The sequence below is a fragment of the Brassica napus genome, chromosome C6, assembly GCF_020379485.1.
Source record: "Brassica napus cultivar Da-Ae chromosome C6, Da-Ae, whole genome shotgun sequence".
NCBI classification, from domain to species: domain Eukaryota; kingdom Viridiplantae; phylum Streptophyta; class Magnoliopsida; order Brassicales; family Brassicaceae; genus Brassica; species Brassica napus.
The window spans coordinates 44,022,047-44,038,408 of NC_063449.1; the positions used below are offsets into that span (position 1 = coordinate 44,022,047).

The window sequence follows — 16,362 nt, forward strand, 5'->3', positions numbered from 1 at the left end:
CGTGTCCAAGTCAGGGATATTCACGACCTTGTCCTTCTTGTGGACCAAACAAATCAGTGTCTAGAACAAGTGATCTCACGTCCATGTACTAGATAATGGGTGAGATTGGTCCACATTAATGTACTCAAGCTGTAGTCCCAAACAAAACTTTGTTTTCCATGATCTTTCATCTCAAACTCTTTCTTGAGATATTCAATTGTTTGGGAAATTGTACCGAGAGGTTCCTAGGATATTCAGATCATATACTTTGATGATTATCAATATTTTTCTCGAGAACTTGTTGTACTTTCAGCTCAATACCCTCTAGTACTTTCATTATCCAGTGGATCATATAAATATGCAGCCACTACATCAATTTGCTGCAAGTCTACTTTTTCTCTCTTATATAGCCAGACTTATGAGAAATCTAAAAGTAGCTGTATCCACCACATGGGAGTATGTCTCCTCATAATCTATTACTGGTCTTTGTGAGAATCTTTGTGCAACATCAGCTTTATATCTCACGATTTCTATTCCTCTTAAGACCCATTTATATCCACTGGTTTTAACATCATATGGTGTTTTAATCATATGGCCAAATACACCTTTCTTTTTTAAACTATTTAACTCCACGTTTCCATTCAATCCAATTTGTTCTACGAGTGCACACTCTTATACTAACGTGGGTTCATGATCCTCGCTTATATTTATAAATTCAAGTGCTACCTTGTATGCAAATAAATCATCTTATGTTGACATTCTTTATTGGTTCCATTATGTTCCAGACATGATATAATCGATTGAGATTCATTATTATCAGGACCTTTAATACTTTGCAGCTTGGCGTCCCAAGCTACATTGTTTGGTACCTGTACCTTAGAGCCAGCCGGCCTTATCTCCATGTCTGGGATGGTTTCCTTAGTAACCTCGGATTTGGATTTTGATTATCATTCTTTTGCACCTTTCTTTTGTTTTCGAGGATTCTTATCTTTTGGAACCTATTGGTCTATCTTGTATAGACTCTGTAGCAACTTGACTGTGTCTTTCTTGGACATAAATTTCGTTTGTGCTTTACAAGCTGGTTTATATATGACTTAGTCATTTTTGGGGTCAGCAAATGTGTCTGGCATTTGATTAGCTAGCTTTGTAAATGTATAATCTTTGGACGTCTATTTCACATTCTTTAGTCCGAGGATCTTGCCAAGACAATGATGGTCGATGCCATTTTGTTTCTCTTACCAGCTTATTATTTTCTCCCCTTAATGTTGGATAGTCGGATTCATTAAACTTGCAATCCGTGTTTATGGTCACTAAATAGATACCCATATTTGGCTCAAGGTACTTCATTATTTGTGGGAGATTCATATCCAACATATATCCCCATCTTCATCCTCTTCTAAGGATCCATCTTAGACGGCACATATATTTGTGGTGGCTTATCCAAATATCTCAAGATGGTATATGTCTGGCTCATTACCCGTAATAAATTTGAGATGGGAATATCTATGCTCACTTAAATGGTCTGATGCTTATTAGTTAAGGTGCATGTAAATTCGTGGGTCCCCAAGCCTTGGACTGAGATTTTGGACCTATGGGTAATGACCAATACAGATTTATAAAAGGATTCAGCCAAGCTATATATAGTATGGAATAGTATGGACATGTACGGATTTGTCCTCACTGCCCCTCATGGACATACTATAATCTTTAAGTGCTTTGGGACATCATGGCCTAATGAGTTTTCTTTGTGTTCATGCTACACACGTGAGATTCTATGGGATAACTCTTTGTGCCTTTTCCAATATCAATTTCGCATCACGTTTTGGACCAGGATGGCTAATCCGGTCATGCCATAAAGTGTATAATTTCGTGGGTAAACCATTCTGGTTACCATGACTTTTGCCTCTATCATACTGATCTTGGCATAGTCTAGATCAATAGGGAATGCATGTATAGTCTTTAGGACTTAATATGGCCTTGGGCGATTTTCATAACTCTGAAAGAACTGTTGTTTCCTTTTGCCCATTGTATCATTGTGGAAACCATTCTTATTCTCTATATTTTATAATCTCAATGGGTTTCTCTGGGTGAATATAAAGCATCTAAATGCTTGCCCTTATACATATCTGGCCATAGACCTTAATGTGTACCATACCCGCAATTTATAAACTCATATTGGCGATTTTTAATAAAATCATTCATTCCTTTTATTAAGTTTTAATAAAACAAGTTCGAAGAAATGAAAACATAGAAATGAAAAACATCAAAACAAAGAACACGGAAATTCTCTGGTGATCATATCTCGATTTCAATTCGTTCCAAAGATCTAGTGGATTCTCAATGGTTAGATACTGATCCTTGAGACTCTCAGCTAGATGATGACGAATGATCAAGATGGCTCTGTAACGATCTTTCTCATTATCATTATTGTTCTCGGTTATAAATTCACTGAGACCCTTGGATTTCAGGATGATCTTAGCATCGAGCGCTCATTGAAGGTAATTATCTCCAGAGAGATTTAGGGCATCGAAATCCAGGTTGTTGATTTTCGACATCTGAAATCATAGATTAATATCTTTATGTCTTTAGGAATAGAGTTTAAACGAATAGGGTTTTAGGTTTAAACAATCAATCAATGCCTCACGGCCAAGATCTATGCCTCTCGGCCAATAAGCATGCCGCACGGCCATGAATGCAATCGGTTCAATCTTATGCATTTAGTTTGTCATGTAATTGCAATCCTAACATACATTGTTTCTATATGATGCAATCAATACAAACAAACCTCTCGGCCAAACAAAAGAACAAGCCACACGGCTACTTGATTTGATTCAATACCATTCCTAGAAAAGTTCTAAGTGCAATTTGCAATCAATCAATTGTGATCAAATTAGGGTATGAATGCAACAAGGCCACACGGCCACAAGGTATGATCAAGAACTATTAATCTAAAATGCAACAAGGCCACACGGCCACAATTCAGATTCGATTTCAAAATAATCTAGACTAGGTTATTAGGGTTTCAGTTTAAACAATCTAAACAATCTTAATTCATTCAGATTCAAATTTAAACAATCTTAGCAATAGTTCTAGGTGATCAAATCAATCAATTAATATTCAATTCAAACAATCAAAATCGATTTTTAAAATTAGGATTTTAGGGTTTCGATTTGATTAACAAGCAATTACAATTTCAAGATGATCAATTCAATCTCAATCAACATTCAATCAGTTTTAATTAATCAGTTTTTCAAATTAGAGTTTAAGTATTTTCGAAAATTTGATCTTAGATCAAAGAGATTTGATTTGAGATTCAAAACCTTTAAGGCTTTGATTTTAATTGATCAATGGATCAATCTCGATTTTAGGGTTTGGGGATCGAACTTATAGAACTTCGATTTACTCATTCGGGATTGATCTATTATCGTATGGCTTTTATCTTTAGAGATTAAGTTTTATGGTTTCATTCTTTACAAGCAATCCAAATTCGATTTTCATGTTCTTAGAATTCGAATTTACCTTTAGTTTTAGTAGATTGTTGAAATCGGACCACCAAGAGAATGAACCTCGAGCTGGGCAGGAACGCGAGCTGGACGCAAGCTGAACACGAGCTGGCCTGGACGCGAACGGATTGAGGTTGGAGACGTGAGCAGCTGATCGTCGAACGGGAGCTGTTGCAGTCGGGATCGCGAGCGGCTCTGATGCGAACGGGGCGCTTGCAGTCTAGAATGCAAGCTGTCCTTGATGCAGGATGGAGCTGAGTTTGTCTAGGATCAGGAACGCCTTGGGGCTGGAGCTGATCAGGTGGACACGAGCTGGAACGGAGTCGCGAATGGATTAGGGTTCGTCGGTATCGTCGGGTTCGGATTATGGTTTTAAAGCAAATCGGCGCGCACTGTATCTGTGCGTGAGGGCGCGTCGGTGGTCAGATCGACAAGCGGTTTGCACTGAATGATTCGTCTCGGCAAGGGCTTCGATTTGATATCTTGATCGTTTTCTGGGTCCTCACGGTTTGGGAAAAAAGCCTCTTTGAAGTTTCGAGGCAGATTCCTTTTCGTTTTAGGGTTTTAGGGTTTTGTTGATTTGGTTTTAGGCTCAGGGTGTTAGAAGCTATCGCGCTGATAACGTGTTATAAACTTAAGGTTTAGGAATCTGTAAGTTGTGTGTATTATTACTCAATCATAAGGTGTCCTTATATATGAGAGTTATAAAGAGATAAAAGGAAAGACATAAATATAGAAAGTGTACAAATACAAGGAAAAGGAAATAGAGTTTCATTTTCTCTAAAGCCTAAGCCGCCTCTCTCTCCTTTTCATGCGGTCGCCTCTCTCTCTCTAGGGTTGGACCGTCTCTCTCTTAGTATTGGACCGGTTATAGACCGGGCCGGTTATGGATATAAATCATATGGTTTATAACAATTTCTCTTCTTTCTTCTTTTTTCTATTTCTGACTTTTTTGGTGATAAATTTTGTTGCTATAAGCCTATAAGTCTATAACTATTTATAAAAAGAAGAAAACGAAATGTATAGAATCGTTCGTACGTGTTTCCCCATCTTATCACTTTGTTTGAAGTATCGTCTTCTTCCCATTATTATTCGAACATCCTTTATATGTTAGTTAAAATGAACTGTTTTGCATGTTCCTCGTGCTAAAAATCAAAACAATTTCTTGGAAAACATCGAAATTTGAACTGATTAGCATAAAGTGTAAACCCCTGTTTTCAACTGTCACAGCTAAAACCAACCCATCACGAGAATGAATAACTATCAAATTAGAAGAACTTTGTTTTTTTTTACTAAGGCTTCAAATTAGAAGAACTTATAACCTAAAATCGATCAGTGATATGTGAATTGGTCTATTTTTTTATATATATTAGCTAAAATTTATTTTTATATGGTACTTTATATGTAATATAATTTTTTGAGATGGTGGCTCTTTAAATCTTAGTTTCAAAATGTTTAGATAAAAATTGACGAAACAACTTTGGACTGAATTGGTTATGTATGGATTATACTGCGTGGATCACACTTTGATACCAAATTATGTTAGGTGAATTTTCAACTTAAAACTAATTGGTGTGGTCATCATTTATATATTCCTTTGATTTCGGGTTAATCCATATAACATTATTTGAGAAGTGATTTCACAATATAATTGTCCATGTCATATGAAGTGATTTCACTCATCAATTTCACTAAATAAATGTGACATGATGACATGACTTATGTCTAAATATGACATGAATAATTATATTTAATGATGATTTATATTTTTGGTAACACTTTTAGAATATGGTAGTAAATTATAATTCATCATTAAAGTAAATCTATTGGCATAAAATACTATAATAATAAAAATATAATAATATTTTACAAATTTCAAAACATTATTTATTTCTATTTTTATAATTATATAGTTTTTATTAAAAATATTTTATTTTTTCACAATTTTTTTATAATTTTTGTCGTAGTATCATTAGTTTATTTTTTATTTTTACAAATTTTAGAAAAAACTGTTTAGTTTTACGTTGATATTTTTATTAATTTAATACAATTTAATTTATAATATTTTAACCAAAAGAAATAGATATAATATGACAAAAAATAGATACAAAATTAATCTAATATCATAATTTTAAATATATATACATATCTACTAGGTGATTTTCCCGTTCTCATGCACGGATATAAATATATACAAATATATATTATTAATATTAATATTATAATTTTATAATATATATATGATTTATTTTATATAACATTATATTATTTTAATAAGACATATAATTTGAATATATAATATCTATAGTCAATGTGGTTATTACTTTGGTATATTGAACTGTATTTAATTCTCCAAATTTAACAGCAGTATTTTTTTTGCTAATATAGATTAATGTTTTGATTAGTTTTTTTTTTTTAAATTTAGACTCTTGTCTTGGACTTAAAAATATTGATTGTTTAAATTACTCTTTTGTGGATAATATTAAATTACACATATTTCTTCAATTCGAAGTACAATTACTTTTGATTCTAGTTAAACTAAATTTGATTTTATTTATTTCATTAGTTCAGATTTTTATCTTAAATATATATTCCGTAAATTATTTTGTATAATTTGATATTTTTGGATTTATAAATTTTGAAAACTCATAGTTAAAAATTTAACAAAAGATGTAAAATTGAATAAACATCTGAATCGTATCAATTATAAAATATTTTTAGTTCATCAATGATATTTTAGTATATGTTATTTAAATTACCTTTTGTAAAAATCTAAAAAAAATGACTGACATAAATAAAATATTTAATTAATATATATATTATGTTTTAAAGAGAGGTTATCTTTTTAACATCAAACTGTTTTTTGTGAACTTTATTTTTCATGAAATCACATTATATATAAAATTTATTTTCATAAAATTTATTTTCTTTCCTTTTTGTAAATAGTATTTTCGTTTTTTAATATATGAATATTTCCTTTTTATTATATATGTTATTTAGAAAAATGTAAAAAAGGAAACTAAAATTTAAAATTTAAATTGGAATAAATTATTTTCTTTTTTGTAAATATTATTTTCGTTTTTATCATATGAATATTTTATTTTTATTATATATGTTATTTAACAAAATATAAAAAGGAAACTAGAATTTAAATGGAATAAATTATTAAATATTTTTTAGTAATGGCAATTTGAAATAATAGTTTAATTCATTAATGGTACATTTGTAAATAACCGTCGTAAAATTTAACGTGAGTGCGACACCTAGGAAACTGACTTCTCAAATAATATTATAGAGATTCTTAAATATAATTTAAAATTATTTAGTTAAACTTAGTTTTATGTTCAATTAAATCAAAATATAAATTAAAATATTAGAAAAAATAATCAAATTTAAAATAATAATCAAATTTTATTTTTAATTATAATTTAATTTAAAATTTTTATTGTTGCACATGGTGCAGGAAAACAATTGGTGTATATGAAAACAGAAAGCAAATATTATTGACCTTTCCGTTGCATTATATTTACTCTACATATTTTTTTCTTTTACTTGTCTTGTTCTCATTCAAGCTGATAGGTCAAAATAGATAGAACAAATCGGAAAAGTATACGATTTTCAGGCATCTCTACATCGAAATTCTCTATTATTTGAAGTATCCATCTAATAAATAATAATTCTATTTTTTTTCTCGTTCTAGAATAATTCATACGTCTTTTTTTTGAAGAAAAGTAATGTCTTCTTCCCCTTAATTATTTGATCGTCCTTTAAATGTTAGTTAACATGAATGTTTTGCATGTTCCTCGTGCTAAAAAGTCGAAGTTTGAATTAAATAGCATAAAGTCTTTTTTTTTTATGTAACACGAATAGTAAAGTCTAAACCCATATTTTCATCACTCACTGCTAAAAAAAGCAACCCACCACGTGAATGAATGAAATATTAATCTTTTTTTTCTACTGTCACAAGCAGTTTTAAGATCTTTTCTAAAAACATTAAGCTGTTTTGAATGGGAAATTGCTGTTTGACAAAAAAAAATAGAAAATTGCCAAAAATACCAGATTAATAGTATCAATTTTCATGTATACACTAGCCACTTTTATTCTCACTTTTAACGAAAAGTAAAAGACATTTATAACCTTAAAATTAATTATTCTAGACTTAGGGTTCAAAATTGAGAGGTGTGATAGATTTTTGGAATGTGAAATTTAGGATTCTAATAAATATATAAATAAATACTTTAAAAACTAGAATTTTTTTTAAAAAAAGTTTCAAAAATAATTTTTCGATTTTCGAAAAAATAAATTCAAAAGAAAATTTATAAAAAAAATTTTGAATTTGAAAAAGCATAATTCGAAAACATAAAATATATATATATTTTTTTTTAAATAATTATTTATTATATATATAGAGAACAAATGTATAAGCTACCTTGCACGGAAGTTTCATCGGACGTCCGCTTCCCGCTTCGGAACCGAAATCGGAATCGGAACCTTGTAAAACCTTACGGAATCTCGCTTCCAAAATATTCTTTTAAAAAAAACATGTTGGAAGCTTATGATTTCATTCCGTTTTGGAATCATGTTTCTATTCTTTAAAAAAATACAATGTCATATATATCAAAAAAAAAATATCATAGTTATTAATTTATATAAAATCCAAATTTTAATAGTAATAATGAATAGAGAAAATATAAATATATAAATATTAAAATTAATAATATAAATTATCTTTATGTATTGAGGTTCTTATTAAACATATATCATATATTCAAATATATTGTGTCAATTATTTATGAAGTATTAAAAATAATTAATATAATAATTTCCTTTAAACTTAATTTATGTGTATTTTCACAGTTTTAATATGAAATCATTTCAAAATTATTATAAATGAATAAATATTTTATTTTAAATTTATATCTTATAAAATTTTAGTCCTAATTTTTTTAAAAAAAATCTTATATTTTAATATGTATATATATAAACATATATATGGATATACGCTTCCGACACGTACCCCTTCCTAATTTTTCAAAAAAAATCGCTTATGCGTTTTCATAAGCTTCCGCTTCCACGTACCCGCTTCCGCTTCCACGTACCCGCTTCCGTTTCCATGTAACATAGAGTATAAGAGTCATTTGCCAATAGAGAAGGTATTTTTGAGGTATTTTTGAAAATGTTTTTTTTTGTGATGGTAAATATGAATAATAGTAGCAAGAAATTAATAAACATGAAAATTCCCGTTTTTGAATTTACTTGAAAGAATTCTTATAAATACCGATACATGTTTCTGATCTCTATAGCTCAACTCACTCAAACAAACAATCACAATCATGTCATCATTCCCATTGGTCTCTTTTCTCATTACTCTCCTGTTGGCTGCAGCTGTCTGCACCCACGGACAAGAATGGGTGAGGGACACCAACGGAAACAGAGTTCGAATCAATGATCAATACTTCATCCAACCAGCTGGCAATACCGGGAATAACGGAGGTGGCCTTGTCCCACTTGCTGCTAAAATTTCCCTTTGTCTACTTGGTATCACCCAAGCACTTCCGGGCGAACCGGGCGTGCAGGTTAGCTTCTCCTTTCCACCGACGTTGATCCCTCCCCTACCATTCTCCCCTGTCCGTACAAATTTCGGTATAACCATCGAGTTCAAGTCCAACGTCTGCAAGGACATCTCCAAGTTCTGGGAAGTCGATGGATCCTCACTGATTTCCGAAGAGCCTGCAATTCAAATCGGTGGTAACCCGCGGGAACGAAACAGCCGGTTTAAGATAGAGAAAGTGGGAGAAGAAGGAAGAACAAACATTTACAGATTTACCACTTCTGACGGAACCGTGGGAGCCATCCCAGGGCCCTTGGACAGTTCACAACTAGTTCTCACCAATGATGTGGCTAAGACCATATTTTTCAAATTCATCAAAGTTAATGCTGTTACTACGGATGTTACTTCTACTTCTCGTGTTGAGAAGTTAGGACTAAGGATGATTTTGTAATGTAAAAGCCAAAGACTCCGTCCATGGCCAAAAATAAGGGGTTGAGATTAATACCCGCACGTACGCATGCACGTACACTTTTTTCTACTGTAAGGATAAGTAAAATATAAGACCACCCCCAACGCGGGATGTTAACAGAATCCTTAGCATTAATCCTTAAGCTAAAGGGATTAAAAAAATCCGGCAAGCTAAGAAGGAGTCTTTAATTAAGGGGATTAAGGACCAAATCCTTAATGTGCTGGCAATACGGGATTGGTTCGGGTTTAGGGTTGTCTTTCGTAAGGGGGGAGAATAATCTATCATTATCGCGACCACCTGAAAAAAAAAACTGAGGCGATAGAGAGGCGATAAGAGAGCGTCTTTGTTGAAGGTAAATCCGAGCTCTTTGTTCATTTTTTTTCCTTCTCGAGTTGATGCTTGTTGATTTCATCAGTTTTAAGGGTTCGATTGTGGGGTTTAAATAGATTTAGGGTTACTAATCGAATTGGGGATTTAAATCGAATTAGGGTTTTCGTCTGGGTTTGCTATTTTCTTCTTTTCGATTCGCTTGTTTGTTGTTATCGTCGCGATTAAAGGTTCGGGATTGAGTTCAAAATCGATTAAGGGTTTTCGTCTGGATTTGATAATTTTTTTTTTGAATGAAATTCGTCTGGGTTTGATTAATTGTGGATTTAGAATCGCTTATATGTTTGCAATGGTTACAATCCAGTGAATCTAAATTTTTTTTTCTTCTCGCAGGTTCTGAAATGGAGGAAGAACTGCGAGATATGAAAGCACGCAAAGGATTCCCAAACTGTGCCCCTGTGGATCAATCACGAAGGAATTCGTAGATGAAGAGGATACTTCATCTGCAAAGACTACCAGGTGTGAAGTGTTCTTGACATATATTTAATTTATATGCGATTATCGATCTTGTTCTTCCACATTTATTTGCTGTTTGACAAATATTATTTTGTTTTGGCAGAATGACGGGCTGCATTTCAGGCAACCATCGGTTATGGGTGTGCAACAAGAAGTTGAGAGGCTCAAAGTACGGGTTCACGAGCATGAGAAACTTCTGAGAGAGTGCGAGACACTTAAGGTGAGTTTATATGTTATCAGTATCATAAATTGATAGTTGTTTGTACTATATTTCTAACCTATTGTTTGGTTTGTCTGATGTCTGTCCAGGCACAGGTGAGAATGCTGGTCAAGTGTGTGTCTGAACTTGAGAGAGTTCTGTGAGGTTAGTGCATAAACTTACCCGTCTTCTTTTCCTTGTTAGAACTCTTTAACTCTCTAGTTAAAACTTAGCAGTTTGAATTGAAACGGATAGGACTGTCAGTAACTTTGTAGTTTGAAAACAATTACTTTGCAGTTTGTACTTTCCAACTTTGTAGTTATAAATGCACACTAAACCACCATTAAATTGACTCTAATTGCATCTTGCAAACTAAAACTTCATTAAATTATCTCTAGTTGTTCTGATATGACAGTTTTCTACTAGGATTCAATGTAGAATCCCTTATTTAATCATCTCCGTTTCTAGTAGAGAATCACAGAGACTTCTTCCTAAATGTTAAACTCCTCTAGTTTTGTTAACCTCTTAGCGAGCCAAGGGTCAGTTGACCTTGACTCATTAGAAACTCCTTTGTTTAGTAGCCAATGTCCTGAAGAGTCTAGTGTCAAAGAGAGGAGAAAGTGGTCTGTCAAGGATGATATAATCCTCATTGGTGCTTGGCTCAACACCAGCAAAGATTCAATAGTGAGTAATGAACAAAAAGGTGGTGCCTTCTGGAAGAGGATTGTAGAGTACTACAACTCCAGTCCTCTCCTGGTTGGGACAGTGCCAAGAGAACTAGGGCAATGCAAGCAAAGATGGGCTAGGATCAATGATTTGGTCTGTAAGTTTGCTGGCTGCTACGAAATGGCACTGAGGGAGCAGAGAAGCGGGCAAAATGACCACGATGTGATGAAGGCAGCCTTGGATATCTTCTACAGTGACCAGAACATGAAGTTCAACTTGGAACATGCGTGGAGGGAGCTTAGGCATGATGTGAAATGGTGCTCCACCTATCTGGAGAAGGACAAGGATAAGCGCAAACCAGTGGATTCTCCAGTGCCAGAGCCAGAAGAGAGACCAATAGGGGTTAAGGCTGCTAAGGCTGCGGAGAAGAGGAAGAAAACTGGAAAAGAAGAAGAATTGGCGAAGCTAGAAGGATTGTTGGAGATGAAAAAGCAAATCTCGAAGCAAAGTTTGCTAGAAAGTTTGCTTGCAAAGCCCGAGCCACTCTCTGAGATGGAATTAGCTCTCAAAATGAAACTTTTGTCTGAGATGTTGTCATGATTGATGGTTTGTTAGTTTTAGTGATGTTTGCATTAGAAGTTTGCAACTATTTTTTACTTTACTTACTCATCTCATATTCTCTGTTTCAGGTGAAGTACAAGACCATGTGCCAGATGAAGACAAAAGATGGTGTCTCTTCCTTGTTCAGTCACAGGTAGTTTCTTTATTGTAGCTTGTATTTCCATGTGAACCAAGTCACGAGTTCTTTGTTTCTGTGTTGCTTTTGTATTTTCATGTGCACCAAGTCACGGGTGTCTGTTTCTTTGTTGCTTTGTATTTCCAAGTTGTCTTTATAAGTCAGTTTGTAGTGTTGGCTATGAGCTATTTCCTTTGCTCTTCTTGTACTCAGAACATGTAACGCTTTTTTTCAATCTTGTTATGAAATTTCTTTCCTCTTCTTCCACAGTTTGTAGTTGATCTATTCTACAATCTCTCAACATATCACGACATATCTTCCTCTTCTTCCATAGTTTGAAAAGAGTCAAGACTCAACTAGAAAAGGTAATATTGTTTGTTTGCTTGCATCCAAATGATAAGTGCATAAATATATTCTACTTTTTCTAATCTTAAATGAATTTTCTCAATTCTATAGTCTCATTTGTACAATTAAAATTCTCAATTATCATTCAGAAAAATAATAGAACCATCTTTGACATTCTTTTCGCTGATCCCAAATCAAAAGCTCAACGTAATACAACCATCTCTAATACATACAATACATACAATAGATGGCAGATGAAGTCGATCGAAGATTAAATGCGGCTTTGGATGAGGCTATCGATGAATATTTTGAAGATACATACAATAACATCGTGGAGAACCGAACAAAGAAACAGAAAAATGTGCATATGTCGAACGAAACCGCGAAGAGGGCCATAACCGTCTATGGAATGACTACTTCTGTGAAGATCCGACATTTCCGGCTCATTTATTCAGACGGTGTTTCCGCATGAACAAGGCAGTATTCATGCGTATTGTCGATCGCCTCTCAGAAAATGTTCCATTCTTTCAACAAAGAAGAGATGTTGTTGGAAGGTTAGGTCTATCTCCACTACAAAAGTGTACGGCAGCTCTTCGTATGCTTGCTTATGGTTGTGCGGCTGACGCCGTTGACGAATATCTCCAACTTGGTAAAAGCACAACACTTTCGTGTTTAAGCAATTTCACAGAAGGCGTAATACAGTTATTTGGAGATGAGTATCTAGGAAGACCCACTCCAGAGGATCTTCAACGACTACTCGATATTGGAGAGATACGCGGCTTTCCTGGGATGATAGGAAGCATCGACTGTATGCATTGGGAGTGGAGAAATTTCCCAACCGCTTGGAAAGGACAATACACACGTGGATCAGGAAAGCCGACAATTGTCTTGGAGGATGTAGCTTCACAAGATCTTTGGATATGACACGCTTTTTTTGGTCCTCCAGGTACCTTAAACGATATTAACGTCCTCGATCGGTCCCCTGTTTTTGATGACATTTTACAAGGTCGAGCTCCAAGGGTACAGTACGTGGTCAACGGACACCAATATGATTTGGCGTACTACCTCACGGACGGCATATATCCAAAATGGTCAATATTTATCCAATCTATCTCACTCCCTCAAGGTCCTAAAGCCGAGTTATTTTCTAAAGTTCAAGAAACAACCCGAAAAGATGTGGAGCGTGCTTTTGGAGTATTGCAAAGCTCGATTTGCAATAGTGAAAAACCCGGCTATTTTGTGAGACAAGAGACAAATAGGGATGGTTATGCGAACATGTATCATACTGCACAATATGATAGTAGAAAATGAACGCAATGGATACACTCAGTATGATATATCTGAGTTTGAAGAAGGAGACTCGAGTAGAAGTTCACAGGTGGATATGTCATATTCTACCGACATGCCTTCAAATCTCGGTAATATGCTTGGCGTACGGAGTCATGTTCGTGATAGGCATATACATGAACAATTGAATATGATTTGATTGAGAATATTTGGAACAAGTTTGGTAATGATGAAGATGTTTAATTATTGTATGTTTACATTTAATCATTCAATAAATGAAAATTTTAAATTTAAATGTTTTACAAATTTAATAATTTTTAATTTTTAAGATTCAATTCAAAAAAAAAAAAAAAATTCTAAGAACTCCATAATTGATAACACCATTGGACTTATAATTATGATTAGAGTCTTTAACTATTCAAAAAAAAAAAATATTATTCTATTGCTACTCCAATGGTGTGCTCTAAGCTTTGTTCTCAAACATGAAATTCTATTTTCAATATTCTATTGCTACTCCAATGGTGTGCTCTAAGCTTTGTTCTTTATTTTCAAGCATTCGTAAATCCTTGTATACACTTGTCATTTACCTTATAAAATTCCTGTGGTTAGGCATTCGCCTACCTAGTTTTTCTCCATGGGCCAGTAGAATTTATTTTTTGCCTTGGTGCCTTGCACACCTCGTAGAGAAAAACTTCTTTTCTCTCTAGCGTCTCGTTTTTTGTGAAAACCCTTATCCCCCTGCAACCCTACAGCCCAACCATGGCTGCAAATCCCTTCCGCCCGCCACCCCATCTGCCTGACTTTGGCTTCCCCTCCTCCGACCCTAATCTGTCCCTCACCAAATTCCCCCCCTGCTCTCTCCATCCCCCGTGCTTCCTTTGTTCCAAATAAGTTTTCTTCATTGGGTTCTCCTTGGACTCTTCCTTCACTACCAACTGATTCCATTGTTTCTTCAGCACTGGTGGACCTGCTTCCGCAAGTCTCTTCTACTTCGGTTGAAGCCACGGCTCCTGAGTGCTCTACTTCGCCGCTAGTCCATTTATTTCAAACTCTCCTTCTAGTAAGGATAAAGATAATTCCATGCTGGAAGCATCTGGTAACGCTCCAGTCAACCTCTGGACCCTATTTCCTTTCCTCCTCTATCGTCTCCTACCCACCTTCCTAGCAATGCTCAGCCGCCTATTCATCCTCCCACTAATTTGCAACCAAACCCCACTAGCCAACAATCCATCGCCTCTCCTCCTCTTCCCACCAACTGGGCAAAAAACCGAAAGAAATCTACTGATAAAACTCTCAAAAAAATTGCAGACTCCACTTTTACCCCTGAAGGCATCCCAAGGATTAAAATTCCAGACTCTGTCTTCAAAAAAGGAGCAAATCTACATCAAGACTTCATTTTGGGCGTTTTCCTCAGAAGTGTGTTAACTCACATTTGAGGATAGAGGAATGAAACTCGAAATTCATCTACGGCCTGAATCCAGATCTATATTGGTCAGGATTCCGAACTCAACCATAAGGAAAAAGATAGTGGAGCAAGAGCTTTGAAAACCAAAGCTTTGACCTTTTTGAATCCAACCATTATTATCTTGCCTGTATGCAACGAGTTTTCCAGGTTATGGGCAGTCGATGTTTCCTGCCATTATCATAGGTGGTGAACGGACGGCCCCAAATAGCTTGTTTAAGATAGAAGAAGCTACAGGAGCACATACTTACAAGTTGACCACCTCATCTGGAACCGTTGGAAACATCCCAGTGGCTTGGTTGAGTGCACCACAGCTAATTGTCACCAATGATGAGGCTAAGACCTTATTCGTCAAGTTCATATGAAGGTTGATGATGATGCTACTACTAAGGCTACTACTTAAACTTCACGTGTTGAGAAGTTAGGTCTAAGGATGTTCCCATTCTACTAGTCAAGAGATCATGTAATATTGTAAAACGCCTGAGATCTATGGCCATGAATAATGGGTTGAGATAATACCCGCATGCATGTATGTGAACTTGTCTTTACTTTCATAATAAATCAAATAAATTTGTGTTTCCGGCGCTTTATGAGACACTAGGGGAAGTCCGCGCTTTGCGCGGAATTTTGATATTTTGTCAAATATATTCTTAAGTTCGTTATTAAATTTATGGAATTTTGTTCATTTTTGGTTCGGACCAGATTTTCGTACGCTTCTTTTATGACTTGTGTAATTACAAATTTGTGTAGTAGAATTGTATTTTTTTTTTGTAATGTACAATTGAGGTCAGGCCCGGGCTTGAACCAAAACATTCGATACAAACGTATGGGGCCTACTATTTTTGTCAAAATTTTAGGGCCTATTTTTTTCAGTGTTATTACTTATAAATATATCAATTTGATAATTTGTTATCTCACAAGAAATATTAAATGGTTTGGCTATCTTGCCCATTGAAAAGGATATGATCAAGAACCTTGATTACGAAAATTTGATGGATAATTTTGCAGGAAAAAATGCAAGAAAATCTATATTTAAGAACTGATAAGTTTTTTTAGTTTTGAGGATATTGTAATTTTTTTATTATAAACTTTAGTTTTTTATCGACATATTTTTTATATATTATCTAGAGGCTTCAGTTTTGTATTTCGTATTGGACTATGAATATCTCAGGACCAGCACTGATTGAGGTGTGGGTTTATTGCATAGTTTGCATTAGTCCACACTTTACAATTCTTAATTTTAACTCTTAAGTTGTAATCCGGCGTTGGCATTTGCTAAAATTCAAAAAAAAATATTTTCAAAATAGTATTCCCTAACCATG

At 34.3% G+C, this 16,362-nt stretch overlaps 2 protein-coding genes across 2 annotated transcripts; both read left to right on the forward strand.

The window, feature by feature from the left end:
• The first annotated feature begins 8,772 nt into the window (after window positions 1-8,772).
• On the forward strand, window positions 8,773-9,624 carry LOC106403271 (kunitz trypsin inhibitor 2-like). Its single transcript, XM_022709697.2, has one exon. It carries the CDS (start codon window positions 8,816-8,818, stop codon window positions 9,482-9,484), a length of 669 nt encoding a protein of 222 aa, XP_022565418.2. The 5' UTR covers window positions 8,773-8,815; the 3' UTR covers window positions 9,485-9,624.
• A 197-nt stretch (window positions 9,625-9,821) lies between these two features.
• LOC106399936 (glutathione S-transferase T3-like) lies at window positions 9,822-15,628 on the forward strand. Its single transcript, XM_048761367.1, has 4 exons — window positions 9,822-10,348; window positions 10,449-10,565; window positions 10,655-12,311; window positions 12,539-15,628. The coding sequence occupies exon 3, from the start codon at window positions 11,040-11,042 to the stop codon at window positions 11,808-11,810; it is 771 nt and encodes a 256-aa protein (XP_048617324.1). The 5' UTR covers window positions 9,822-10,348; window positions 10,449-10,565; window positions 10,655-11,039; the 3' UTR covers window positions 11,811-12,311; window positions 12,539-15,628.
• The last annotated feature ends 734 nt before the right edge of the window (window positions 15,629-16,362 follow it).

Coding starts and splice junctions, on each gene's coding strand:
- LOC106403271 (XM_022709697.2), top strand. CDS start 8,816: ATGTCATCATTCCCATTGGTCTCTTTTCTCATTACTCTCCTGTTGGCT.
- LOC106399936 (XM_048761367.1), top strand. CDS start 11,040: ATGTTAAACTCCTCTAGTTTTGTTAACCTCTTAGCGAGCCAAGGGTCA.